This window comes from Globicephala melas, chromosome 8 (assembly GCF_963455315.2).
Source record: "Globicephala melas chromosome 8, mGloMel1.2, whole genome shotgun sequence".
NCBI classification, from domain to species: domain Eukaryota; kingdom Metazoa; phylum Chordata; class Mammalia; order Artiodactyla; family Delphinidae; genus Globicephala; species Globicephala melas.
The window spans coordinates 8,963,391-8,990,568 of NC_083321.1; the positions used below are offsets into that span (position 1 = coordinate 8,963,391).

Sequence of the window (27,178 nt, forward strand, 5' to 3'; positions counted from 1 at the left end):
TGGCCCACTCCCTCCTTTCCTACCAGCTACTGCCCACTACGCTCCAGACAGAGAAGGACACTCATCTCTTCTACTGTAAGTTGGCTATAGAGTTTAGGCTAGGGACACTACGACCGCATTCGCACAGCTGCTAGTTCTCTGACACCACCACTGCTGAGCCAGGAGCCCAGAACCATCAGACTGGAGGGAGTGAGGCAGCAGGACATCTTGGAGTTTTTGAGAGAGTAAGGGCCCTACAAGAAACAACTGCAGTTCAGAGGTGCAGCTATCGCCCACGGTTACAGCAGAGCCGGGTCTAAGACTCGGGCCTCCGGGGTACCACACCAGCTTGTAGGTTCTCCTTTTCCCGGTCACCCAGCAGCGAGGGTGACGTGCTGTCCGCTAAGACACAACGCTCTGCGCCGTGGCGGGCCTCGTGGCCCGCCTGGAGGACGTCGCACTCCTACTGCCTCAGGTAGCTGGAAAAGCTCAACCAATCCAGAGGGCTCTGAGGCAAAGAAGGAGGTTAGAAAAGGAAAAGTTTAGGACAGGAGCGCTAACCAATCGGGCGCCCACCTGCCTGAGTGACGTCCACCAGCACCCACTTGGAGAAGCCGCCCCGAGCTGGGGGGATGGTTAGGGGAGAGTGAACCAATCCCTGACGAGGGAAGGCAAATTTGAGCCAATGACAACTGAGAAGGTGGGAAGGGGCGGAGCTCTCCCGGTGGCTGGTCGGTGGTGAGTGAAGAGATCAGCTTTCTCTGCTAGTTCCCACCCTCGGACTTCTTAGCCCCTGGAATGCGAGAGAGGCTCAGGGAGTTCCCGGAGTGGGGCGTAGAGGTATCGCCCGCAAAGGCCTGGGGGCGAGACTTCTTGTTGAAGGAGGTGCTGGAAGCTACCGGGTGGGCATCGAGGAAGCGGAGGCTGCTTAGGAGGCGGGACTTCCGGGGAGGGGCTTTGTCGACAGGGCGGGGCCTGCTGCTAAGGTTAGGCCGAAGGGGCGGGGCTAAAAGTAGACCACTGGGTGTGACCTGGGAGAACGAAGGGTAGTAATTTAAGCGAGCGTCTTGGGGTCAGGACGGTGCTGCCAGAGGCTTTGGGGTGGCAAGTAATAGCTCAGAGGTGACGTTATGGTTTATGGGAGGGTCACCTGCCCTAACCCCCTGTCCTCTTTTCCCAGGGAGCCACTGGTGGCGACCTTCCTAGGGTCCCTTTCCCTTCGTGGGGTGCTATGGAGTTCCCAGAACACAGCCAGCAGCTGCTGCAGAGCCTCCGAGAGCAGCGGTCCCAGGGTTTCCTTTGTGACTGCACGGTGATGGTGGGTAGCACCCAGTTCTTGGCCCATCGGGCTGTGCTGGCCTCCTGCAGCCCGTTTTTCCAGCTTTTCTACAAAGAGCGGGAACTGGACAAGAGGGATCTGGTGTGTATCCACAACGAGATTGTCACAGCTCCAGCCTTTGGGCTGCTTCTGGACTTTATGTATGCCGGCCAGCTGGTCCTGAGGGGGGATACCCCTGTGGAGGATGTGCTGGCAGCTGCCAGCTACTTGCACATGAATGATATTGTCAAGGTGTGTAAGCGGCGGCTGCAAGCCCGGGCCCTGGCAGAGGCGGATAGTACCAAGAAGGAGGAAGAAACCAACTCACAGCACCCTAATTTGGAGTTTTTGTCCAGCACTTCCCGTGGCCCCCAGCCTTCGTTGGCATCTGCAGAGACATCAGGCCACTGGGGCAAAGGGGAATGGAAAGGCTCAGCAGCTCCCTCACCTACTGTCTGTCCTCCAGATGAGCCACCGATGCCGGCTGGGGCTGATACTACACAGCCTGGCGTGGAGGTTGACTCACCGCATCTGCGGGCACCTCCTCCACCAGTGGCTGATGTCTCTCTTGCCAGCCCCAGTAGCTCCACAGAAACCAACCCTGCAAACTACTTCTCTTCGGGCCTCCCAACGGTTTCAGTGGAGCCACTGGCTCCCCTTGATGTGGTTTCTGAGAATCTGAGGGTGGTGGAACCAAGGGGAACTGGAGGCCCACTGCAAGGCTTCTATCCCCCAGCTTCGGCTGCAGTCCCAGTCCCAGCCCCAGTTCCATCCCAGGCTCCAGCCCCAGCAGAAGCGGAGCTGGTCCAGGTGAAAGTAGAAGCTATCGTGATTTCCGATGAGGAGCCCGATGCCTCGGAGGAACAGCCTCGGGGTCCTGAGGGACTGTTCCCACCTGGAGGAGCAGTGTATGGTGAACAGCCCTCCCAGCCAGAGGCCTTTGAAGAGCCAAGGGCAGCAGGACTGGAGGAGGTGGGGGCCAGTGACCACTTCCTGCCGCCAGATCCTCACCTACCCTACCATTTGCTGCCAGGTCCAGGGCAGTATCATCGAGGACTGGTGACCTCACCCCTGCCTGCTCCGCCCGCCCTGCACGAGCCACTCTACCTGCCTTCCGAGTATGAAGCAGCCCCGGGAAGCTTTGGGGTTTTTACGGAGGATGTTCCCACTTGCAAGACATGCGGGAAGACCTTCTCATGTTCTTACACACTACGGCGCCATGCCACAGTGCACACGCGTGAGCGACCCTACGAGTGCCGCTACTGCCTGCGCAGCTACACGCAGTCAGGGGACCTGTACCGCCACATCCGCAAGGCTCACAATGAGGACCTGGCCAAACGCAGCAAACCGGATCCAGAGGCTGGCCCCCTCCTGGGAGTGCAGCCCATCCCCGGCTCCCCGACAGCAGACAGACAGAACAGCAGTGCTGGAGGGCCACCCAAAGATTTTGTACTTGGCCCCAAAAACTAACACGCCCTGATGCCAGGCTGGCTCTTGCCCCCGTTAGGGGGCAGCACGGAAGGTGGGAAGCATCTCATTTCCCTTGCTGGGGACAGAATGAAGATTCTGCCCAGGCTGTAGTTTCCTACCCTTTTCTTTTCCCAGCCAGATAGCAGGACTTTATGGGGCATCGCATCTCAGTCAACTCCTCACCAAGGGCACTGGGAATTTTCCTGAGGTGTAATCGCTTCTCATTCTGCGTTTGGACCCATAAAGCTAGCAGTGAAAAGTATCTCTCTGAACTGGACTTGCCTGGTTTCTTCCACAAAACTGCACACCTGCTGATTCTTTCACAGCTCTCCTCCAGACCTAGGAATCTGATACCTATACTTGGGGTAGGGGTGGGGGTCAGGTTGTTTATGAGGAAAAAAGTGGGAGAGGCAGAGGGCAGTGTAGACTTTACTTAGGAAAAGTGTACAAATTAGGGAATTTCACACAATTACGGTTTATTGTTGTAGTTGAGCTCCTCCTGTGTCCCGGGCTGTACTGGGGACTTCACATAAATACTCATTTAATCTTCAACAAGTTTATGAGGTATTATCCCTCTCCCCGCTTTTTTCCCTACAGACAAGGAAACTTGAGACTGAACAATCAACGTTAACTTGTTCTGGGTCACAGAGCTAGTTAAGGGGCAAGCCAGAATTTGAACCCTGGCTTATGACTTCACATACCATGCTGGTTTAAAACACTGTTGAAGATGGTTAACTTTGAACTGGAAGTTGTTTTCTTTTTTGACCTTTTGAGTGTTTGGTTTTGTTGCCTTACCCCTTTCCCTCTGCTTTCCATGTAGAAAGGCCTTTGATTGACTGTTTCAACAACAGATACCTTTTGAGTGTTTGGTTTTGTTGCCTTTTTTTTTGAGTGTTGCCTTACCCCTTCTGTTGCCTTACCCCTTTCCCTCTGCTTTCCATGTAGAAAGGCCTTTGATTGACTGTTTCAACAACAGATACCATATTGATGACTTGAAATTTTTGCCTGCATGTCTTAAATGTGCATTGAGGTCTCTGAAGATGACAAACTGGAAGGCAGAAAACACTAAGCTCCACGGTGGTAGGCGTGTGGGGGCAGACTGAGGACTTGTGAAATGGAAACGATGGGCGCTTGGGAAAACTAAAGCAAGAAACTCTAGATGAGACAATCTTAGAGTTCATCTGGTCTAACTCCCTCACTTAAAAGTTGTGATGACGGCCTAGACAGGTCAGATTACTCAGGTACGGTCACACAGGTGGTTACTGACAGTAGAGATAGCAAAGAAATGGGAATTTGGGGTGTTGGTGTGGCATGGGGGGAAAAAGCATTCTAGGAATGTAAGAGAAGGGTCTGCCCCTGCCTGTGGTGAAGAGTGGTGTTTGTAGGATGGACCAGAGGGCTCCCCACAAACTCTCTCTCTTTGGCACATAAGGAACTGAATGCAAAAAAAGCAGGAAGGAGTATTTAGAAAAAGATGAAAATATGAGTGAATTTTCTGAATTTCTTCTCTCTCTTTTTGGATTTGTCACATTCAGCCCTGTGAACTCACACTAGCAAGCTGTTTTTGAGTCATAGGAAGGAGACAGAGCTGAGCATCAAAGATTTGGCCAAAGAAAGCTCCTTACTTGGGGTATGATGGGAAGCAAAAGTTGACGCTTAACATTTCCATGGCTGAGAGACTGAATTCTGCTTTTCATTTTCCTTGTGTTGGAATAATCTTTTATTTTATTTTTCAAATGGCTGATTTTATTTATGCAAATACATTACTGCCTTAACTCCTTGGTGAAACAAGGCAAGATATACATACATACAGTAAGAGCTATTTTAGCTGACTGGAGCACCTTTTTCCTGGAGTAAGTATCACATCAAAATGCCTATAAGAATCAGTTGCCTTTAAAAGAGTGAAATTTATGGTATGTGAATTATCTATCAATTTTTTTAAAAAGGAGGGGGGAAAAAAGAAATCGGTTGCCTCAGAACATCAGTTCCTAAAAGCAAGGCATAAATATGTGTACATGTATATATAATGTATATAATTTCTCTGGACCATCTGGGGAACACAGGAACCTTGTTACTGTCTCGGCCAAGTGCAATACTTAACTAAAGAGGATGTATTAACTTGGTGAGATTCTCCTGAAGAGCAAGCATTTGCCTTTAGTTCCCAGCATGGAATGCTTTCTTCATTGGAGGTGGCAGCCAAGAATTTGCAAGATGTTTAAAGCAGCAGCCAACACAATTACGGCCACAGTTGCCTCACTTTATCTATCTGCTGGACACCAAGAACAGTTTAGGCCTGTCTGTAGAGGTGTGATCAAGAGAACTTTCTCTGGTTTCCACCACTCTTGACAGTCCCATCCATGGATTCAATGAACCATAGGCCAGCTCATCTAAACTCTAGTCCAACACTGGATCCTCCTTTTGCCAGGTGTTGAAAGAGAACTCACTATTCCCAAAGGAAACATATTCTACTGTTGGACAACCCTAATTGTTGGATAATTATTCCTTCTACTGAGCCAAAATCGGCCTCCTTTTATGGTGGGATGGGCCAGGTCCCAGGCTATTAAGAGTTTAACCCTGAGAAGTTATTTGCTTTTGAGCTACAAGCTGATTTAGTTTTCAGACGACCACCCTTTGCTCTCCAGTTTTAGAGACCTCTTCCTAGTTTAGGATTTCATTTCTTAATTGGTATTTTGTAAGTGTATGCCTTCATTTGCTCTTAGCTTCACAAAACTCACCATTTTAGCCCTTCACATTAGATTTCACTTTCTCCAAAGCCAGTGTTTCCAAAGATGGTTTACTTCAATATATACTAATACTTTTTTTTTTTTTACTGTAAAATACATTTATTTTTATGGTTGATTGGTTGTTTTGTTTTGGGGTTTTTTTTGTGTGTTTTTTGGCAAATGATATGAAGTGCTCTAAAGTCCCCTCCCCAATTTTATCAGTAAGCAATTTCAGCATGCACCTCTAAAAGAACTCTTAAAAAGACCAAATACCATGATCACACCCAGCAAAACTGTTAATAATTCTTGTTCAAATTTCCCTGATTGTCTCGCAAACTTTTAGTTGTTTTTTCAAATCAGAATCCAAATTCCAAGGGTTTTAGGAGATCTGTGCCAGGAGCTGGGAAGAGACCAATATATATATTTTTTCTTAATTCACACAGTCTCATAAAAACTTTTAGTTGTTTTCTTCTAATAAAGTCACATTTATTTGGTTGGTGGCTCTTAAACTTCTTTTAATTTATAGGTTCCCCTCTCTTTTTCCTTGCAATTTATAGAAGAAATTGGTTTATTCATCTTATGGTTTCAGCCTGGGATTTGCTGATTACGTCCCCATGGTATCATTTAACATATTCCTCTGTCCAAAAATTCCTTTCAAAATATATATTTAAAATATTGACTAAAAAGTAGTATAGGTAGTATGTGATTTTGGCAAAACTGTAAAGATGATGGGTATTGGTTTGGAGGGAAACACTGTTCTAAACTGTCCCTTATGTGCAGTATGAATCCTCACATCACCATGAATGCTTTCTCTTCAATCAAACCCTCAAATCCTGTGTGGAAACCATTAAGGATTGGTAAGGTGAGCAGCCTCCCCCCTCCACAAACTTCTGAGTACAGAGATTGAGGTACCTCTGGCTGATTCCTTCAGGATGTGGGCTGGCCAGACCTCCTCCAGACCCACATCTGACTGCCTATCTTTGTCCACTTTCCCGTTCGTTAACATCTCTGTTAGGAGCTGGCCTTCAAATTAAAGGCGAAATGTAAGTCTGACCATTTTGTGTCTTAGAAGTGCTAAAAAGGGTTAGTGCAATAAATTTGTACAGTACATTTTTAAATATCAGTTTTATTTTTTCCTCATTGATGCAGAACATAGCTTACTGTAACATCAAGTCTTAGGGGAAAAAAAGAAAATCAGAAAGCAAAACCAACCCCAAACAAACATAACACACAACCATGCATGACATAATCGGGCAACAGTCTAGGCTTAGAAATTTAAGAAACTTGGAAGAGGAATAAAATATTCAACTTTTGTTAGTTCTGTCCTTGGACTTAAAAGATTATTTGGTATGAAAACTTTTTGTTTGTAAGTTGGTGGCTGTATTATTTAAGGGTACAGGGAGACTCAAAGAGGAGCCTAGCTCGTTGAGAGAGAGGCATTACTGATAAAGGGAGAAGAGCTTGTGTACACTTGGCAAGACTAAGGGGTTTTTGTCTGAAATCTGTCTGTGTATGATGGCTAATGATACATGCTTATTACCTTCACTCATAAAGGTAGAAGCAGTGCTATTATGGTCTTATCTACTCTGTACAACTCATACATTGTGGACATTAGCAGAATGACAAAAGAGCTCCCGGTTGATGAAGCCTCCTACTGAGCCATGACTGCACCAGATCTGCGCCTGCACCCATGCCCAAAAAATCTTCCAGAAAGTTCGTTGGTGCTTAAAAGGCCCTAAGGGAAGAGAACCTTTTCTCACTGTTTCCCTCCTCTTTAAGGAAGTGAGCTCCTGCGAAATACAAGGGGGCGGGTAACAAGTAAAGAACAGATCTATGTTTTTATCCTGTTCTTTTATGGTATTGTTTCTAGAAGACTTGGTAAACTGTATTTCCTATGTTTTTTTAGAGAAATGAGCATACTATAGATATGCACCTATTAAAAATTAAAATGTTTATGAGTGTTTTTTTGGCATGAGAGCTTTTAAAAGATTACAAAATATATACTTAAATGCTTGACTCCAGAAGTTTTAAGACAGAAGGGTTTAATAAAAAAATAAATAAGTATACTATATTAATGATCTGAGTGTGAACAATAGCAAGGACTAGAAATTACCAAGAGAAACAAGAGGAACTAGATACTTTTGTGGGGGAAAAAGAATCTGAATGTATGTGGAACATTAAGACAAAGGAGTTATTTTAGTCAAGATGGTTAATTTCAAATCTTTCATTCTGAGCCGTGTGGGCCCAATTTATAATTGTCTAGTTTCACAGTATATATATTTGCCAGTTTGTGGCCTGTGTAAGTTTGGCTTTGGGCATCTGAGGAAACGAAGGAAGAAACTCCTTTCTGCCTTCCTTATTACTTCATCCTCTGCTAGCCTTCTCCTTTGTATAGGACTACATCTACCAACATCTATCATTAAAATCTATGCCAAAGATATGATTAATTCCACCCATAACTGACGAATGTTTTCTGGTTGTATTTCTCAAGGCAAATATCCCTAATAATACCACATATTAAAAGCCATATAAATACATAGATGGAGAAACAAAAACAGACACAGACCATGTAGGCAATAAAGAGTTCGTGCAGAACTAGAAACAAAATACAAGTTCACCTCAGTCAGAGGTATGGGGTTAATTTCTCTTGCTGAGGCTCAGGTTTCCCCTTGATGGGTCCTTATTGGTTCACCGAAGTTCCAGTGGAGGGGTATCTTTCTTCTTTGCTAACCAAACATGCCCAGGTAGAGCTGCTTCTCTTTCCGATGGTAGCTGCTGAGTTCCGACTGCGTTAGCTGAAGGTACCGCCGGACACTGGCATCTTAGAACAGGGCAAAGAAGGCAATTAGAGACAGGCCATAACCGTACCTCTGGACAGAAGGGGATTATGAACACACTTCCATTTCCTAAAATCTTTCCATTTGCATATATCACAACAATTCTATGCAATAGTAAATGTCATTCATTAATTATGTGCATTATTAAAAAATCTTGTACAGGGATGCTAACTTAATAATGAAAAGGAGCTTGGAGAAATAGTTTTTGTCAGAGCAAGTCTCTAAAGCTACTATACATGGCTGGCAGTTAATCTATGTACTTGAAGGTAAGAAATGTGAACAACGGCTCATATATCTTTATTAATTCATAATGGCTTTCCCGTTCAATTAGAGAGATTTTGCTGAATTTTTGTAAGTTTGGGGACCCTCTTACTTTAGTAGCCGCTCTAAGCCAGAATGCAAAACGGGAGACAATGTTCAGTGCTGAACCACCAACACAGGAATGAGTCTGTCATTCTCTTCACAATATTCTTTTTCCCTCGGAAACAAGGGAAACAAGCCTCAAATTTTCTGTCAGGAGGCCTGTCCTTCTTCTAGGTCATACCTGGGGTTAGCTGAGCTAAAGGATGAATGGATAGTTAAGCAAAGGCCAGACCCCAGCTGGAGAACTGGTAGAAATGAGGATTATCATGTTTATTCATTGGAATCCAGATCCTATTTTTGTCCCCATCTAGGAACTGAAACTTGAAAAACAACATTTTAAGATTATTTCTGGAGCACATACAATATTGCTTTCCTGTGGAGGCAAGAATACAGGAGTAGAAGACCTGTTTATCATATATCTTTTTACACTTTTTGAATTTTGAACATGTGAATGTATTTTCAAAATTCAATAAATGGAAAGCTAAAACACTCCCACAGATACTACCTCAGTGGAACAATTTTTTGTACTTACTACTTCAATCCCCTTCTCTCACCTTTTGGTTGCCTGTTGACAGCGGCCATGAGGTAATGCCGAGCCTGGTCATAGTCCTGCAGGTGGAAAAAGGCCACTCCAGCCCGATACAAGGCCTTGGCATTATCAGGCTGTCGCTCCAGGACTTTCTGACTGTATTCTTTCACCCGTTCGTAGTTTACTGGCTCCATCTGAAGAAGACAGGCTAATGGGGCCAAATGGAAGGAAGAGAGAAGAGGGAACACTAAGTTCCATTGCCCAACTCAAGGCAGTACCAAACCTAGGATGACGTCAACAACATTCACTCATCCAACAAATACATTTAAGTGCCCACCATATGCCAGACATTCTTCTAGCCATTGGGGATACAGCAGTGAATATAAGCTTTACATACCTCACAGTTTACTTCACTATCTACCAAATGCCTAGCACGTACCTAGTGTGGGTCAGGCCCAGCTATAAAAGTTGATAAGAACATATTTTAAAATTTATTTATGGGGACTTCTCTGGTGGTCCAGTGGTTGGGACTTCGCGCATCCACTGCAGGGGGTGTGGGTTCGATCCCTGGTCGGGGAACTGGGATGTTGCATGCTGCATGGCACAGCCAAAAAAAGAAAAAAAATTATTTAAAACTCTTCATTGTATCTCTTCTACCCAAGGCTCTCTGTCTTGAATCTCCCATTTCACCACAATGCTTGTACTGAAGCTCTGTTAACAACAACCGTTGCCATTAATTGTGTGAGGAAATAGTAAGCGCTGTGCCATGTGCTTCTTTAATCTTCTCATCCACCCTCTGAAGTCAGTATGTGTTACCATCTCCATTTAATGGATGAAGAAATCAAGGCTCACAAGGGTCAAGTAAGTTGTCCAAGATCCCACAGCTTCTAGGTGGAATGAATAAGAAATCTGAAACAAGGACTCTCTAACTCAAAAATTACCACCATTCTCAATGATGATATATTACTTCACTATTCCCTTGGATGAAAGATGGGACCTCAAACCACAAATCTGTTTAGGAGGCAATGTTCAGGTCAGTGTTCTGCCTTGCTATAAGTAAGAAGGGAAATGCATTCCCTGTTATGTCATAACTGTGGGAATTAAACATAGCATTATTAAATCACGGTGCTGAGAAGGAAGGAGAATCAGGGCTGATGTCTGCAACCCTTCTACAACATCCCCACCAAGTGGCCATATGGTTTATATCAATACTTCGGTACTCCCAGGCGGTCAGCTAACCCATCACTGTAGCTTCATTCATTCATTCGACAACTAGTTATGGAACACTGACCATGTGCTAGGCGGAGTTAGGAGCAGGAGAGGAGAGGAACGAGACAGACACCTTGACGAGTAAATAGAGCTTGCATCCCAGTTCCCAGGTAGGAGGAATGCACTAAGAAATTCACTTATTTATTAGTGCTTTGAGGAAAACAGAACTGTGCTGGGACAGAGAGTGAATGAGGTCAGAGTGATGTTTGATTACAGAAGGCCTCCCTGAGAAAGTGACTTTTGGGCCAAGATCTGAATGACAAGGGTCACTCAAGGGACAGGGCATTCTACCTGACAGAAGAGATCCTACAAAGCTGGAAGGTGGACGCATGCTTTGTGAATTTGGTCTATGGCGGAGCCAGATCAGGTCAGGCGGTGCCGGGGAAGGTCAGAGTTTGAATATTTTCCTAAGTGTAATGCGATGCCATTGGACAGTTTTAGACAGTGACATGGTCTGATTTCCTTATCTGTAAAATGGGGAAAATCATAAATACCTTGCAGAATTTTTATAAAGATGAGAGATACTATAAATAAACTGCCCAACACGTAAACTTCACTCACATGTAAGTGAAATTTAATTTTAGTGAGTCTTTATAGAACATCTACCAAGCACCCCCAAGCAGAGGGTCTATAGATGGATAAGCTACAGTCTCTGCCTTCAAGTCCACCTGGAGAGTCACGATATTTACAAGTACCTATCTCATTTCCTTGATTTCTGGTCAATTCCCCAATGTGTATTCTCTTCTCTAATAATGCACAGTATTCTGCAATAAGAGCTTAAGCTCTGCAATTAAGACTTCCCATGTTTAATTTTAGCTCCAGCACTTATTAGATGTTTCCTTAAATCTACCTCAAAGGATTGCTGTGACACTTAAATAGGTTTATATGTATATGTGTACAAAGGGCCTAAACACGGTATTTCATAAATGTCACCTTAACGAGCCTTCCCTGACCCCTACCTAACACTTCCATGCCTATGGCACTCACTTTCCCCATTTTCTTTTTTTGGGCCACTCCACACAGTATGTATGATCTTAGTTCCCTGACCGGGGATGGAACCTGCACCCCCTGCATTGGAAGCATGGAGTCTTAACCACTGGACCGCCAGGGCAGTCCCTATCCCCATTTTCTGCTTTATTCTTTTCCACATTACTCATCATCTTCTAATATATGTTACCTCTTCTGTTAATTGTCCATCTCCCCATGAAAGCAGGGATCTTTATCTGTTTTATAATACTGCAGTATCCTCAGTACCCAATAAATAATTGTTGAATGAACTGAAATATTAGCTCCTCTAGTTACTGTTACTTGAGTCTAAGAGGAGCTCTGGACACACACTGTAAAAAAGCTAGATTTTCACCAAATCACAGCTGATGAGTGTTGTAGAAAGCAAAAAAAAAAAAAAAATCATTTAAACAACTATTACAAAGTATAAAAACTATCCCTGGGCTTCCCTGGTGGCGCAGTGGTTGAGAGTCCGCCTGCCGATGCAGGGGACACAGGTTCGTGGCCCGGTCTGGGAAGAACCCACATGCCGCGGAGCGGCTGGGCCCGTGAGCCATGGCCGCTGAGCCTGCGCGTCCGGAGCCTGTGCTCCGCAACGGGAGAGGCCACAACAGTGAGAGGCCCGCGTACCGCAAAAAAAAAAAAAAAACAAAAAAACTACTCCTAATAATTTCTATGGCCTCAACTGGGACCATTAGAATACTTTAATATACTTCAAAATAACTTAATTAGCTCTATGGTTATTTTGCCTGCCATAAAACAGACCTAAGAAGTCTCCCTTCTTTTAGCAGATTAATCCTAGCGATACTAACTCTGGAATCCACCTCTTCATTCAAAGCCAGCTGGATAAGGAAGATATTGGTTACCCAGGTTACCATCTAGCTGATTTATAGGAAGAAGGAAAATGAGGAAAAGCTATCCAAAATATCTAAGATGGATAACTTACACCACCAGTTAAAGCAAGTGCCTTCTTTCCTATATTTTAAATATTAAAGAAACAACACTCTAAACGTAGGTTCAGTATTTTCCCTATAGCGTGCGAAATTCCCTAAACCTATCAGCATCACCCGGGAGTTTGTTAGAAATGCAAATTGGTACACATATCGCCCAACACACAAACCTCCGATCCATTAAATCGGAATCGTGGGAACAGGGCTCAAGAAGTTGAGTTTAACAAACTCTCCAAGTGAAGTCTGAGAAGCACTGCTCTACAGAAACTCAATTAGACCCTACAGATTGAAAATAAATTTCAATTCATGGCAGAATAACTAGATGACGGCAGAGAAGCACGTCAGTTTTCCCCAATGTTCTCAGACTTTCATGTCCCGGCCTTGACACTCTACCCACCCTTCAGCCCTGTTCTTACCAGCTAGGTTGTTGTAGCAGTCTGTCTGGGTGGTGCGCAGTATGTTTTCTTGTTCAGGTGTGAGGGCCGGGCCCTGGGGTCCCAGATTAGGTATCGGGGAGGGCAGACTTGGATCCAGACCCCGCAGCTGCAGCAGAGCTCGATGGTACCCACTCACAGCATCTCGGTACTTCCCTTCCCGGTAACATTGGTTCCCTTTCTCCTTGTACAGCTGGGCCTCCTGCAGGCGTTTCTCCATAACTTTGTCGCCCAGTGCTCTTGAGGAATTGGGAAGTGAAAGAGCAACCGAAGCTCTGGGGATAGGAGCGAAATAACCGATTTTGGTAGCCGACTTAAAAAAGCAGGAAATTCTCCTTCTCCAGGAGGCCTCTCAGGGAATGTTTCCTTGATTCTACTACAGCCCCTTCCTTTCTTCTCTGCAGTTATTTTTCAATCTCTAGAAGTGCAGGGCATTGATCAGAGAGAGGACGTGGGAAGAGTAAAGCCAGAGATTAATTTATTTCCTAAAGCGGCGACTCCGGGGGGAGGAGACTGCACGAAAAAGCGAAGGCCGTACTATAAAATTGTGGCCGGCGTGCAAACGCCAGCGGAATTTGCTTCCTCCTTTCCTTCGGACACACCTCCCTGACCTGGAAATGAAAGGGAGTAAGGCGGGGACAACTGCTAAACGAGGTCTAGAGGGCTTGCCTCCATCCCAGCTCTTTGTTCGCACTTATTCAACCAGCATTTGTTGACCTCCGGGCCAGGAGTTGGGGAACCGAGGTGAATGCGGTCCGTGCACCCCAAACAGCCCGAGGGTGACGCGGCCGCAGCGCCGCTCATGCAAGCCTCGCATGCCCCGCGGCCAGCCCCTCGCCCCCAGCAAGTGGCCGAACCCGAAGTCTCCCCGCTGGGCTTCGATTTACCGGCGGGGAGTAGGGAGAGTGCAGGGTCAGGCCTCCCGACAGCTTGGTGTCTAAATGGTGGCGCGCATTGCTCCACGCCGCCCAATCAGAAGCGGCCCCGGAAAAGTAATCCCGCAGAAACGACCCCGCCTCTCCAGCCTCCCCAGTGGACCAACCGTGGGGTGGGCGGAAATCCTCTGGCAGCTTCGCCAATTGGAAAAAAAAAAAAAAAAAAACCGAAAGCTCTTGAGGGACCAATCAGAATTGCAGATGACGATTCAAGTTGGCCAATACGGCGAGGCCAGGGTGTCTGTTGCTGGGTAGAAGTTGAAGGATTGAGGGGAAAAAAGAGGGCCGGGGTTAGTTACTGCAGTCCTTGCAAGGTTTTAGAGAGCCCTTTTGTTGACTAACGAGAAAGACAATTGCCAGTAGGCGTTCACGTTGCAAGAGCTTCCCTGCTTTCCTTCTGGCTTTTTTCTCTCTCAAGAAGTGGCTGCACGAATAGACACTAGGGAACAGAGATTAGCGAGCAAGCCCTACGACAACAGTGTGATCGGGTCAGACGGAAGTAAGGGTGGTGACGGGGTGGGAGGGGCGTGTGGCGAGGGAGGTCCGGGCGGCTGCGCGGAGCCCCGGCTGGAAGTACGGAGGGACGGGTGCGCACACGCCTCGGTACTACGAGGCACTTGAGCTGAAGCCAGCCTTTCCCGTCTCCGGCTCCGGTGCGACTGCGCCGTGAAGCCGCTGGCGGCGATTGGCCCAGGGGGTGAGAGGGGGCGGGAGGTAAAGAGAGGGAAGTCCACCGTCGTCGGCGCGCGCCCACCCGCCCGCGGCAGGGGAACCAAGGGGGCTGGAGAGGAAGCAGCTCCCTGCTGCGTTGTTTTGGGCTCCGAGGGCCGAAAGGGGGAGGGAGGAAGGGCGAGAAACAAACACTACGTAGCGGAGGCTGCGTGCAGCCTTCTGCCTGCGTGCCTACGTGCGTGCGCTCGCTCGCGCGGGCTCAGTGCTGGCGCGTGAGGCGGAGGCGGGCGGCGGCGGCGCCTGCGCGGTCGGGCTCGGTCGACGGCTCTCAGGGGAGGAGGCGGCGGGAGGCGGAGGAGGCGGCGGCGGCGATGGAGGTGAAGCGGCTGAAAGTGACCGAGCTGCGGTCGGAGCTGCAGCGGCGCGGCCTGGACTCGCGCGGCCTCAAGGTGGATCTGGCGCAGCGGCTGCAGGAGGCGCTGGACGCCGAGATGCTCGAGGACGAGGCCGGCGGTGGCGGGGCCGGGCCCGGCGGGGCCTGTAAGGCGGAGCCTCGGCCTGTGGCCGCGTCGGGCGGCGGCCCGGGCGGGGACGAGGAGGAGGACGAAGAGGAGGAGGAGGAGGACGAGGAGGCGCTGCTTGAGGACGAAGACGAAGAGCCACCCCCTGCCGAGGCCTCGGGCCAGGCCGCACAGCCGCCGCCGGAGCCCCCGGAGGCGGCAGCCGTGGAGGCCGCGGCCGAGCCCGATGCTTCCGAGAAACCAGCGGAGGAGGCCACAGCCGAGTCAGGTGGGGTGAACGGTGGCGAAGAGCAGGGCACCGACAAGGGGGAGGAAGATGAGCCGGAGGATCGGAGCGGAGACGAGACGCCGGGATCCGAGGCGCCGGGTGACAAGGCCGCAGAGGAACAGGGTGAGGAGCTGGCAGCGGAGCGGGTGCGCCCCTGACCTAGCACCAAGCCCTGCATCGCGGGGTTCGATTCCCATCGCCATTCGGTGGGACTCCCCAGGGGAGGTGGCTTTCGTCCTCTGCCCACCTTTTTGGGGGGTTTGACTACCTCTGGTGGCCCCACTCTCTGCAGGCGGGAGGTTCCTGCCTAACTCGGTTGCTTGGTGGTAGTGGATGGAAGTAAGCGATGTTGCTTGCGAACTGCTTATGAGCTACCTGTTGGAGCAGCCTTCCGCGGTGCTGGTTATCTTTTCCTAAACCGAGAATGCACTGAGGAATTGTTGATTACACGCACAGCCAGACCGACTGTTGGAGGCTTCGGCCCGACTGTTGACTTTTTCGCCATAAAATTAAGCAATAAGCTCAGTTCGTCAAAGTTCGCTCCATCGAAAGCTCAATATTAGAGTTTGAGCCACACCGAAAATCTGGAAATCTAACGTTGCTCCTGCTTTAGCAGCAGCTCCTGCTTCAGCAGCCTGTGGTGTGAGGGTGTCAAGTTTAATCGTTAACTACGGAAGAAAAAATTTTAATCTACAGCATTTAGAACGTTAATCAACATTATTTGGCTAGGGGTTTAACCTTGCCTGAATTCTTACAACTAAATTTTAATCTTTCATCTGAGTAGATGGTTGGGCAAATTTGTATATTTGCTGTACACTTAGCTAGCTTTTTACATTTCGGGTCCTTGACTTCCTGAATTGAAATGGTTGGGCTGTTGGTGGGTCCATTGAGTAACCTTGTGGAAGAGACTGTATAGAGTTGCCCTAGGGAGTTAGTGACCTTTCTCTCTTTGAAGTAATTGGATGGTTGGAGCTGATCCATAACTGTCTTGTCAGAGTAGGGAGGAAAACTAGAGCTGCTTCCCATTCTTAATATGAAGTGGCTTGCTTTAGTTCCTTTTATAATACATTTTTTAGGCTGCTGCTTGGTATGATGGTATAATTGGAACCCATTCTACAACAGTCACATGCAACTTGCAGATTGTCCTATGTTCTGGAACAAAAATCCCATTACATAACCTTTGACTTAACGTGTACCGCCAGATAGCAGATAAAAAAGGTTGAGGGATAAAGGACTTCTTTAAAGAAGTTATTATTAAAAACTTTAGTGTTACAAACCAAAAAAGTCCAAGGAAAAATTGCTTTTCTTCTCCTTTTGTGAAGAATGTTGCGAAATATATGACAACACTTTTCTGCCCCAAATTATGTGCAGTAAAGATGCAGTATCATTTGTGGGTCTCTTGTGACTTAATGGTTTGCTCCTGCAAGTTTCAGTAAAAATCTGTGATAAAAATACAGCTCTGTATATACACCATAGTCCATTAGCTATGTAAGTAAAGCTGTGGATGGCTGTGCGTTTCAAAGCTGGAAAGGCAAACCCTTAAAAAAAAAAAATTGAGGCTTCTGTAACATGAACCTGTGGAAAAGTGTTGGAAAACATATATTAAGTGTCCAGCTTAAATCCAAATCTGATAGTCAGGAATCGAAGTTAAGCTATGAAGTTTTTAAAAAACTCATGGGATGTTTCTTTTATGTCATATTGGTGGGAAAATCTGCAAGTTTGACCTGATTTAAGCAGATAAATTTAGAATGCAAAAATTGCCGAATTTTTAATCTACTGCTTGACTGTAATTAGCCCATAATGTCCGTTTTTTAAAAAAAAAAAAAAAATCCCAGCCAATGACAGGAAGATGATCATCTTTGGAAATAAAACATTCTGTGAATGCCATGGGAAAAACCTGGCTCTTCTGACTAGACGGATATGCAGGTCCTCCTTTAGTTTCTGTTGGTTCTGAGCTTATTCTACACTCCAGTATGAAAACTGCTGATTTTCTTTCCCTCCTTTTTGTAGGAGATGACCAAGATAGTGAAAAGTCAAAACCGGCAGGCTCAGATGGTGAGCGGCGGGGGGTAAAGAGACAGCGGGATGAGAAGGATGAACATGGCCGAGCTTACTATGAATTCCGAGAGGAGGCTTACCACAGCCGGTGAGGGAAATAGTCCCTTTCATTGAAGGGAGTGTCTGCTCTGATTTTGGTATACCTGATGTTGATTGGAGAGTTTGGAAAGAGGGGTGGATTAAAAATGGAATAGGTTTTTACAGGCCTAAGTTTTAGATTAAATCTACCCTGAGAGCTCCTGTTGCCCTTTTCACATTTGTTGAAAGAAGCTGTCTGCTGGAAGTTTATATTTGCTGATAAACAGACCTGATGTCATGCAGACACCTCTCCAATTAGAGGACTTTGGTTACACTGTATTTGCTTTTCTCTCATATGTATAGTTCAAAGTCTCCACCACCCCCGGAAGAAGAGGCAAAAGATGAGGAAGAGGATCAGACTCTTGTGAACCTGGACACGTGTATGTATAAGGCAGACAGGTTGAGGTTTTAAACCAATCAAAAGTGATTTTGGAGATTAAAACTTCATGGCCTGCAGCTTTGAAAAGATTTAAACTTTGTATCCATTCTTGAGAACTGGGTATACTTGTGTTCTATTGGTGGCTTCAAGTGTTGGGCATTGGAGTAAACAGATCGCTTCTTTCTTAACAGATACCTCGGATCTCCATTTTCAAGTGAGCAAAGACCGCTATGGAGGGCAGCCGCTTTTCTCAGAGAAGTTCCCCACCCTTTGGTCCGGGGCAAGAAGTACTTATGGAGTGACAAAGGGGAAAGTCTGCTTTGAGGCCAAGGTAGTGTGTACAGCTCATTAGGACCGTTCATTTATTAAATTAGTCATTAGACTACTATGTAGTGGGCTCCAGTACATAGTAGTTTACTGCCCACCAGTATTTTATCAGTGCAGAAAAAGGCACCACGCTTGAATGACAACCGTAGCGCCAGTAACCGAGAAATTGACCCTCATGGCTTTGGTTTAAGTTTATTGACAGTTGTTTTTCTGACGTTGAGTTGTGATAGTTGTTGTTTTCGGTTTGTATCAAAATCTTGTCTAACTCAGACTTTGCTCGAGTATCTGAAAGTTCCTTTTCTGACTTGGCCAGGTAACCCAGAATCTCCCAATGAAAGAAGGCTGCACAGAGGTTTCTCTCCTTCGAGTTGGATGGTCTGTTGATTTTTCCCATCCACAGCTTGGTAAAGTTATTTTTAACATAATCATTTTAATGTTTGCTGCTCTGTGGGAGGTTTGTGTGTAGGTAACTAATTTGCTGATTATTCTAGGTGAGGATGAATTCTCGTATGGTTTCGATGGACGAGGACTCAAGGCAGAGAATGGGCAGTTTGAGGAATTTGGCCAGACTTTTGGGGAGAGTGATGTCATTGGCTGCTTTGCTGTAAGTGCTCCTGAAAGTTGTAGATTTGTAGCAAGGAGTAAATAGAGGGCACTAGGGATCAATTTGCTTCCCATCGACTGCTGTCCTTTCTGCCTTTGATGCATTGCTCACATAGTTGTTTAGTACAGCAGTTGGAGTAGAGAAAAAAAAGATTAAATTGTAAGATTAATCAACCTCAAGCTCTGTGTGCCCATAAATGCTCTTGTCTTTCGTCGTTGTAGAATTTTGAGGCTGAAGAAGTAGAACTTTCCTTTTCCAAGAATGGAGAAGACCTTGGCGTGGCATTCCGTATCAACAAGGAATCCCTGGCTGACCGGGCCCTCCTACCCCATGTCCTCTGCAAAAATTGTGTTGTAGAATTAAATTTTGGTCAGAAGGAGGAGCCCTTCTTCCCACCGCCAGAAGAGTTTGTGTTCATCCATGCCGTGCCTGTGGAGGAGCGCGTGCGCACTGCGGTCCCTCCCAAGACCATAGAGGAGTGTGAGGTATGCTGGAGAGTGTGCAGAACCTTGGTGCTCATGCTTGGAATGGTGGGTGGGTCGCTTTTCTTCTGAAAACTTTACCCAGCTGGGGGAAGGGGAGGATGTTCTTAAATTGGGCTTTGTAAACATGACCCTCACTTATTTTTTATAGCATTCCTGGTTCTGTTTACTTGCAGGTGATTCTGATGGTGGGACTGCCTGGATCTGGAAAGACCCAGTGGGCACTGAAATACGCAAAAGAAAACCCTGAGAAAAGATACAATGTCCTGGGAGCTGAGACTGTGCTCAATCAAATGAGGGTGAGTTGCTGGGAGGGGTTAGTCAGCTGTGATGTTAGCTCTTGAGGTACCAAGAAATTGATATAATCTTTTCCCAGTGGAGTTGGTCTTTCAGGTGTCTGAGAACAAGGGCCCCACAAATAAAGAAATGCGTTCTCAGTATGTGTTTATGGTAGATTTTTTTCTTTTCCTTTGCTGTGTTGTCAAATGTGAAAGCTGGTAAAGTCTGGAGTTTATCCAGATTGAGACTGGAAATGAGTTCTGTAGGAAATGGACAACATTCACAGCACTGAGCAATGTCAGTGAACTGATCTGGTGGTGGTGTGGCATTTACCAGTGATTCTTGGGCTTTAACTTAGTGTGTAACTCCTTGTGTTTCTCTTCTTCTCAAACTCATTAGATGAAGGGGCTCGAGGAGCCACAGATGGACCCCAAAAGCCGAGACCTTTTAGTTCAGCAAGCCTCCCAGTGCCTTAGTAAGCTGGTCCAGATTGCTTCCCGGACAAAGAGGAACTTCATTCTTGATCAGGTATTGTTCAAACATTCAAAAGAAACCTAATTTAACAATAGGTCCAAAGATAAAAGATTTGGTATCCATTTAATCTGATAAAATTGCTCAGGGACTTTGCTGGTGGTCCAGTGGGTAAGACTCCGTGCTCCCAATGCAGGGGGCCTGGGTTCAATCCCTAGTCAGGGAACTAGATCCCGCGTGCATGCTGCAACTAAGACCCGGCACAGCCAAAATAAATAATATTTTTTTAAATCCCTTTAAAAAAAAATTGCTCAGAGTCAAAATAGGGTGCATATATAGAGAAAGACTGAATTAAGTAACAGAATCAGGTTACCTGATTATGACTAAGTGGTTGTGTTACGGTTGTAATGTGTTTTGAGCTCAGAGATACAACTCTTAGTGTTTTTACCAGAGAGTGTATGGACCCAGACTGTAAAACACATTCTAGAGGCAATGGAAAGAGCGTTGGAGCTTTGGATTCATGGCTCCACCACTTACTAGGTTTGTGACCTTGGACAAGTCTTGGCCTCTCTGAGTCTCAATTTTCATGTTGTGTAAAACAGGATAACATCATGTAGCTTTTGAAGAATTCAAAGAGATTGTGTAAATAAGACCCCTAATCTAGTGCCTCACTTGTGAAAGATGCTCAGTAATTGTTGGTTGAATTAGTGTTTAATTTTTATTCCTAAAACGTCTATTACTTCTCTTGTTCCTAGTGTAACGTGTACAACTCTGGCCAACGGCGGAAGCTATTGCTGTTTAAGACTTTCTCTCGGAAAGTGGTGGTGGTCGTCCCTAATGAGGAGGACTGGAAGAAGAGGCTGGAGCTAAGGAAGGAAGTGGAGGGAGATGATGTGCCTGAGTCTATAATGCTGGAGATGAAAGGTGGGCTAAACTCTACAAGTTAGGGGTCCTGTCCTTGGTCCATGCACACCTCACTGGAGCCTCTTAGCACCTGGAGGATTCTCCACATGTAAAGTGTAAATCTCTGGAATAAATTAGTGGGTGTGATCACTTGAAGATTAATGAATGAGCAGAGTGAATGGTGAAGCAATAACTCCTTGATTCATTCTGATAAAATACAAAAAGAGAAATGGTGATAGATCACAGGATGATAGCCTTAAGGCAGAGGCTTCAACGAGTCAGTTATTCATTTAGTAAGTACTTAAAGTGTCTACTATTTGTCCAGTACTGTTCTAGACATAGGGAAAGAATGAATGAAATGAAGCTCTGCCTTCACCGAATTTATATTCTAGAGATGGGCCATGCTTGTGGTTCAAATTAAAATGGTAGTGGTTGGAGTGAATGATCTCATCAGTATATTTTGATTTCTAGTATCACATTAGGCCTGTTTTTTATTTTTGTTGTTTGTTTGTTTTGGTTTTTGATACGCGTGGTACAAAGCCTTACAGCAAGGTTCCCTAGAAGGCAAAATTAACTATCTTGATTGATCTAGTTTTGTGCTGTTCACCTCAGAGTTTGGTTTTTCCCCTTGCTGCCTTCAGCGCCTGACATCCCACCTGAGCTGTCAACTACTGGCTCTTTGAATTCTGATAATGCCCAGGCATGGGAGCTGGTTACACATTTAAGAGCTGGATTCTCCAAGTTTACTTAGAATGAACTAGGCCAGTCCATACCGGTACTCAAGCACTTGGAGGAACTTAGTTCAGTTTTATAAAACGGAGGGCTAACTGGATTCATCTCAGAATCAGGAGAGCCTCATTGAACTGAATTCTGCGGGGACTCAGCCTCTGAACTTGATGTCTAGAGACTGGCAAGTGTGCTGGCCCATCATACACAGGTGGTTTTAATGAGGACCCCGTACTCTTGTTAACTGTTTTTCTTGTATAGATGAGTAAGTGCCTTTAGGCTGGGGTCAGTTTCTTCTTGAGTCTCTTTAAAAGTGTATTTCTTATCTAACCAACACCAAAAGTTTCTCAGTTACTTTTAGCCTCTGGCTGCCTGCTTCTGTCCTGATAAGAAACCTTAACCCAGTTCACTCTTAATTTATTATGGATCACTTGAGAACTCGTAAATCTACAGTTTGCAGATAGCCCTTTGCCTGGGGCTGTTACAGTTTAGGGAAAACCCATAGAGTGAACCCAGCACACTTCTGTGCATTAGTACATGAGGCTTAGAAAATCCTATTCTTGTAGTGGGGCTTTCATCATGAGATCTTACCCGTCTGCGTACTTGGAGGCCCACAAGCTTCTCTCTTACTCTTACAGCCAACTTCTCTCTGCCTGAAAAATGCGACTATATGGATGAGGTGACATACGGGGAGCTGGAGAAGGAGGAAGCTCAGCCCATTGTCACTAAGTACAGGGAGGAGGCAAGGAAGCTGCTGCCGCCCTCCGAGAAGCGGACAAACCGCCGAAACAATCGAAACAAGCGAAACCGGCAGAACCGAAGCAGAGGCCAAGGCTACGGTGAGTCCTGGGGACCTGCCAGCCCGAGCCTCAGTCTGTTCTCTGTGCTGAGTGCAGCAGGACCCACAAGGAAAGGGCAGGCAAACCAAGTCAGGTCACCAACAGTAAGGAAGCCCCTTCTTACGGAGCTTATTTCTTCCTGTGATCTTTACTCCCAGCTTCTTGTGCTTTTTCCATAATCCTTCAACAAAAGGTAGTTATTTTTCAACAAAAATATTTGTTTCCTTGAAAAGCAATGCTTGAGCCTGTTCATTTATCTAGTTTTCATTTTTACATGTGGACTCCCCATTCACTATTGTAGTTTATTTGAAGGATTTGTGCAGTGAAATCAGATTCTTATCTTTTTCCTTGCTACTTTGTCTATTGGATCAACCCAACTGTATAGAGCAGAAAGTGAATGCATTATTCAGTAATCTGGGGGGGGGTGTTAGACAGTAAGTTAGCTTATTAGTGGAATTAATTTCCCTCCTGAATGTCTAGTTTGTCAGTTAACACCCCCCGCCACAGTGTGCATTCACTGTGCATTAAAAATGTGTGTGTGTGTGTGTGTAATTATAAGTGTAAGTCAACAAACTTTTTGAGTGCCTGCTCTGTGCTGGGCAGTGGGAATACCAACAGTTCCTACCCTGGAAGAGCTCATCATTTAGACTTTGTTCATTTGTATAAAATGATGGGTCTGGGTTATATGATATCCAGGATCCCTTCCAGGGCTGAAAGTCTGTGGCTCTACGAATGGCAGTTTTTACTCATGTTTCTAACTCTGCCATGTATCCTTTTGGCATCTTAAATGTTTTGCAGGAATTGGGGAGCTTCAAAAGGTGAAACCAAGGTGGCTTGGTTTTCTTGTGTCTCTATTCCTCTGCCCTCCCCCACCTCAGACTTTTTAAAAGATCCTGGCTGGTGCTTTAATTAACATTGTGTGAGCCTGGCAGAAGCAGGCCTCCTATTCCCCCAGAATTGCCTTTGGCTCCGACTTTTTGATTTCCACTCAGATGTGGAGCCAGGACCCCATGCCAGCTGTCTGAGCGCGCTCTCCATTTCTCTTCCAGTGGGCGGGCAGCGCCGAGGCTACGACAACCGGGCCTACGGGCAGCAGTACTGGGGGCAGTCTGGAAACAGAGGGGTGAGTGCAGCTCTCCTTCTGCTCCTCCCTCTGGGCCGTGATAGCCATTCCTATTGGCTTGGGGGAGCAGAGTGGTTTGGGCTGTTTTCTCAGGGCTTAGGGTTTTGCCCATTTAATTTGTTCCTCTGGAAGACTTTATCCTGGGAAGGTTAAGCTTGTTTATAATATCAAGTGAAGATGTGTCTCATTTAAGACGGGGGATAGCAGTGGCTTGTGATGCTGAAAGCCCATACATCTTCGCTCTTTCTCCTTCTCCTTTCTCAGGGTTACCGTAACTTCTACGATCGATACAGGGGAGACTACGATCGGTTCTATGGGCGAGATTATGAGTACAACAGATACAGAGACTATTACAGACAATACAGTCGGGATGTAAGTATCATCTGGGGATAGAGAGATGAAGGGGGGCAGGGCCAAAGGGATGAGTGTCGTGCCTCTCCATCCTTAGCCAGCTGTGGCTCCAGGTGATGGAGTTTCCCCTTTCTTCTAGTGGCAGAATTACTACTACCACCATCCCCAGGACAGAGACCGATACTACAGGAACTACTACGGTTACCAAGGGTATCGGTGAAGCCCCTGCCATTGTCGCCTGTCAGCCATGAAGCTGAATCTCTGGGGGTGCCAAGCACCTCCCAAAACACAACCAAGGAAAACAGGGGCTGCCGGGGTGGGGCTGAGCTGCCGGGGAGGGGCGGTGGGGGGAGGGTGCGCAAGCGGGGGGGGGAGGGGGTGGAAACAAACAACAAAACTGTACATTTTTTTTTAAAGTTTGTTGAAAAGAATATTGTCTTATTCTATAAAACATTTCAAACCTAGTTAGATATTTGTAATCAAAAAACCATTTGCTCAGAAAGCAGCACTTAGGGCTGCCTGTCCTATACCCTGCAGTCAGACAGGAAAAGAACTGAAAATGTCACCCTTCTGACATTCTGAGGCAGCTGGACTGGCAGCCGAGTAAGGGAGAGTGATGGCGAGGTAGTGCGGAGCGGGTGGGGAGGCGTGTGAGGGCACTCTCCATACAGGCAGGAGCGGGGACAGAGGGAGAGCTTGTGACTGGGGCAGTGAAAATAAACGATCAGCTCTTATCAATCACTTGCACCAACTAACCGTTTGTATTTTCTTTACCGACCTTTCCCTCTTGGGATATCTGGTCTGGTGGGCTGGGAGGCCATAGTGTCCCTGTCTCCACGTTCCTGTGCCTTTGTGCTGTTTGGCTGAGGCATGGAGACCACCAGTTGGGCGGTTCTGTTATAGGATCCCCACGCCAAGGAGGCGTGGGGACTGTTCCTGATTGCAGAGCAGAATAGCTTGCAGCCTCTCTGTGTCTGTTAATGGATTTCCGTAAAATCCGGGGGAAGAGTTGGGGTTGCAGCCCTCAGCCTGAAGACTGTGATTTGCCAGTCTCTACTCTCTGTCTTCCAAGGTTGAGACAGGTGGGAAGTCTCTGAAATCATCTCTGTTAGAGAATCTGTCCTCTTATAGTTCAAGAGAAGGAACGTTTCTCAGGGTTTCAGCTCACACAGAAACGAAGCAGGATTCTTTTCACTGCAGCAGGATATGTATATAGGTGAATCCTGTGGTGTGGGCTACCAGGCCCAGGCGCTGAGAATAGCAGCTATTTTCTACAGTGTGGAGGGCCCGGGCCCTGCTGGCTTTTTTGATACACAGATAGAGAGTGAATAGAAAAGGGGAGGGTGGGGGGTGGGAGGCAGCTCCGTGGGGCTGCTGGAACTTGGGAAGAGCATGAATGTGAGCGTGTGCAGCGTGTGCATGAAAGAGAGCACCCCTTCCCGACTTGCTGAAACAGGATTCCTCCTGGGGTGCCTTCCCTGTGTGTCCCAGAGAGGCCTCTAGCCAAGAGACTTCAGTCGGGAGAGTTATTGTTTTGTAACTTTACCAGCACCCTCCCAGTTCTTGACAGACAGCTTCAGGTTGTGGGTTCAAGAATACAGGTGGATTATGGGAATGCTCTTTCAATACTGAGCTTCAGTTTTCATCCACCTTCCTGCTCAGCATTGTGTCAGCCAAGAGCTCACTCAGCGAGCACCGCACATGCTGCACTTCCTGGCGAGTGGAGCCCTGGGTTGTGCTACTAGAAGGTACTTCACTTCCATTTCCTTACCTGGGCAGTCCTCTTGAAAATTTTGTGCTGAGATTTGACCTCTCTCCCCCTCTCCCACGGTTACTGCCGTGCCCAGGAGGGTGCGCAGGCCCTCGTCCTGGCCCTCTAGTCGCCCTTCTGCTCCACAAGGACCTCTGACCCAGAGGCTGGAATGGGGGCTGGTAGGCAATACGTTTGCTTGCTCAAAATGATGTCCTTTCTCTGGGCACCTGCTTTTTCTGTGGTGCCGTCAAATGGATTTGTGTGTGGCAGTGGGTGAAGTGATTGCATGAATTTTTCTGTAACCCACTAACCTTTTATTATCATTAAGGGGAGTTTTTGAGAAAGTTTTGCTCATAGTGTCAGGGAGGTAAAAAGGAGGAGGTAGAAACTGGAGCCCAAAGAGATTCCCTTAGGGCAAGATTATAACAGAAAATTGACTCTGAGGCAGAAGCTGCCACCCCTATTCAAACGTTTAGTTCTCCAGCAAATAGCATCTTTTTATAGTCTACAACACAGTTCGGGGATGCTAGGCCCTCAGGACCAGGGGAACAAAGCTTAAGCCGCTTTGGGTTTTTTTGGGGGGAGGGGAGGTACTTGCTGTTAATTTTTGACACTAGAAAGTCATTTTTTTTTAAAAAAAAGCTTTTTCTAGGTGGGTGGAGAGTGAAACTGCCACATCCTTGTCGGTTTAGTCCAAGAGATCACTCGCAACAACAGTAGATGTCTGGGTTTTGTTTCTGTCTTTTTTTATTATGAAAAAACAATGTTAAGGGGGAAAATGTGGATTAACAGGCGGGATCCCTACCCTTGTTTTCCTTAGAAGACTTGTTTAGTGTTTTATCAGACGTCTGTTGTAGTTGTAGATGGAAAAGCTTGTGAGAAAAACAAACACCACATGGAGCCTGTAAATGTTATTGCACAACCTGTAAAGCATTCTTGGAAGTGGCCAGTAAAAAAGGGTTTTACCATTTAAAAAAAATGTAACTGTGTCATTGTTTACATCTGTAACTTTTTCCTCCCCTGTTCTCATTACAACATTATGGCAAAAATGTAGGCACGGTAGCTTCCAGTTTTAGAATAAATAACCATTTGGATTGAATTCACCCTCTCTCCTGTCGCTGCACTGACTGGGTAGAGTGTGTCATTGGGGGCTTTATTTCTGATGCTGCTCCTCAAGTTGTACTGGGTTCCAACCAAGGTTGGCTTTCCTCTTTCATGGCTTTTCTCCCTTCCTATTCTGCCATGCTTTCACTTGGGAACCAGCCATACCTTCACTCGGGGTCACTCGGGGTTTGTTGGCTTACTTAAGTGCTTGCTTGAGCCGTTGGAGTAGAAGAAAATAAATGATAACCATGACCTCTGTGTATTTGGCCTATACTAAAACGAGTTGGATGCTTGAAGTTAAATGTAGGGTTCCATTTAGGAGCCAGATTAAGTTTATTCGTAATTACCACTTAAGAGGAAAAGCCTACTTATTCAACAGAAGATGTTTGATGGGGATTCTTCCCTAGTGACTATGTAGAATGAGAAGG

General features: G+C 46.3%; 3 protein-coding genes across 7 annotated transcripts; 2 read left to right on the forward strand and 1 right to left on the reverse strand.

Annotated features, from left to right (window-relative positions):
• Window positions 1-690: 690 nt before the first annotated feature.
• Window positions 691-7,934, forward strand: ZBTB3 (zinc finger and BTB domain containing 3). 4 transcript variants are annotated; one of them, XM_030833866.2, is made up of 2 exons: window positions 691-819; window positions 1,160-7,934. In XM_030833866.2, exons 1-2 carry the CDS (start codon window positions 778-780, stop codon window positions 2,765-2,767), a joined length of 1,650 nt encoding a protein of 549 aa, XP_030689726.1. In that variant the 5' UTR covers window positions 691-777; the 3' UTR covers window positions 2,768-7,934. The 4 variants fall into 4 exon arrangements, with proteins under 4 accessions (XP_030689726.1, XP_060159050.1, XP_060159049.1 ...); XM_060303067.1 differs by having other exon boundaries at window positions 695-717; XM_060303066.1 differs by having other exon boundaries at window positions 770-864.
• Window positions 6,603-13,856, reverse strand: TTC9C (tetratricopeptide repeat domain 9C). 2 transcript variants are annotated; one of them, XM_060303068.1, is made up of 4 exons: window positions 13,765-13,856; window positions 12,860-13,152; window positions 9,245-9,427; window positions 6,603-8,311 (listed from the first exon to the last, which is right to left on the reverse strand). In XM_060303068.1, the coding sequence occupies exons 2-4, from the start codon at window positions 13,095-13,097 to the stop codon at window positions 8,217-8,219; spliced, it is 516 nt and encodes a 171-aa protein (XP_060159051.1). In that variant the 5' UTR covers window positions 13,098-13,152; window positions 13,765-13,856; the 3' UTR covers window positions 6,603-8,216. The 2 variants fall into 2 exon arrangements, with proteins under 2 accessions (XP_060159051.1, XP_030689737.1); XM_030833877.2 differs by lacking the exon at window positions 13,765-13,856 and having other exon boundaries at window positions 12,860-13,758.
• A 522-nt stretch (window positions 13,857-14,378) lies between these two features.
• HNRNPUL2 (heterogeneous nuclear ribonucleoprotein U like 2) lies at window positions 14,379-27,002 on the forward strand. The gene is made up of 14 exons (XM_030833864.3): window positions 14,379-15,396; window positions 17,284-17,419; window positions 17,713-17,789; window positions 17,980-18,119; window positions 18,429-18,519; window positions 18,607-18,719; window positions 18,941-19,204; window positions 19,378-19,500; window positions 19,880-20,008; window positions 20,707-20,875; window positions 22,219-22,419; window positions 23,469-23,542; window positions 23,807-23,914; window positions 24,033-27,002. The coding sequence occupies exons 1-14, from the start codon at window positions 14,856-14,858 to the stop codon at window positions 24,111-24,113; spliced, it is 2,247 nt and encodes a 748-aa protein (XP_030689724.1). The 5' UTR covers window positions 14,379-14,855; the 3' UTR covers window positions 24,114-27,002.
• The last annotated feature ends 176 nt before the right edge of the window (window positions 27,003-27,178 follow it).

What these genes read in the sequence shown, in the direction of transcription:
- ZBTB3 (XM_060303066.1), top strand. Translation starts at nt 778, where the DNA reads ATGCGAGAGAGGCTCAGGGAGTTCCCGGAGTGGGGCGTAGAGGTATCG. An exon ending in GAGACTTCTTGTTGAAGGAG is followed by an intron (nt 865 to 1,159) that starts GTGCTGGAAGCT and finishes CTCTTTTCCCAG; the next exon opens with GGAGCCACTGGTGGCGACCT.
- TTC9C (XM_060303068.1), bottom strand. Translation starts at nt 13,097, where the DNA reads ATGGAGAAACGCCTGCAGGAGGCCCAGCTGTACAAGGAGAAAGGGAAC. An exon ending in CTGCTACAACAACCTAGCTG is followed by an intron (nt 9,428 to 12,859) that starts GTAAGAACAGGG and finishes TGGCCCCATTAG; the next exon opens with CCTGTCTTCTTCAGATGGAG. An exon ending in TGTCAACAGGCAACCAAAAG is followed by an intron (nt 8,312 to 9,244) that starts GTGAGAGAAGGG and finishes CCCTGTTCTAAG; the next exon opens with ATGCCAGTGTCCGGCGGTAC.
- HNRNPUL2 (XM_030833864.3), top strand. Translation starts at nt 14,856, where the DNA reads ATGGAGGTGAAGCGGCTGAAAGTGACCGAGCTGCGGTCGGAGCTGCAG. An exon ending in GAGGAGGCTTACCACAGCCG is followed by an intron (nt 17,420 to 17,712) that starts GTGAGGGAAATA and finishes TCATATGTATAG; the next exon opens with TTCAAAGTCTCCACCACCCC. An exon ending in AAGCAGAGGCCAAGGCTACG is followed by an intron (nt 22,420 to 23,468) that starts GTGAGTCCTGGG and finishes TTTCTCTTCCAG; the next exon opens with TGGGCGGGCAGCGCCGAGGC.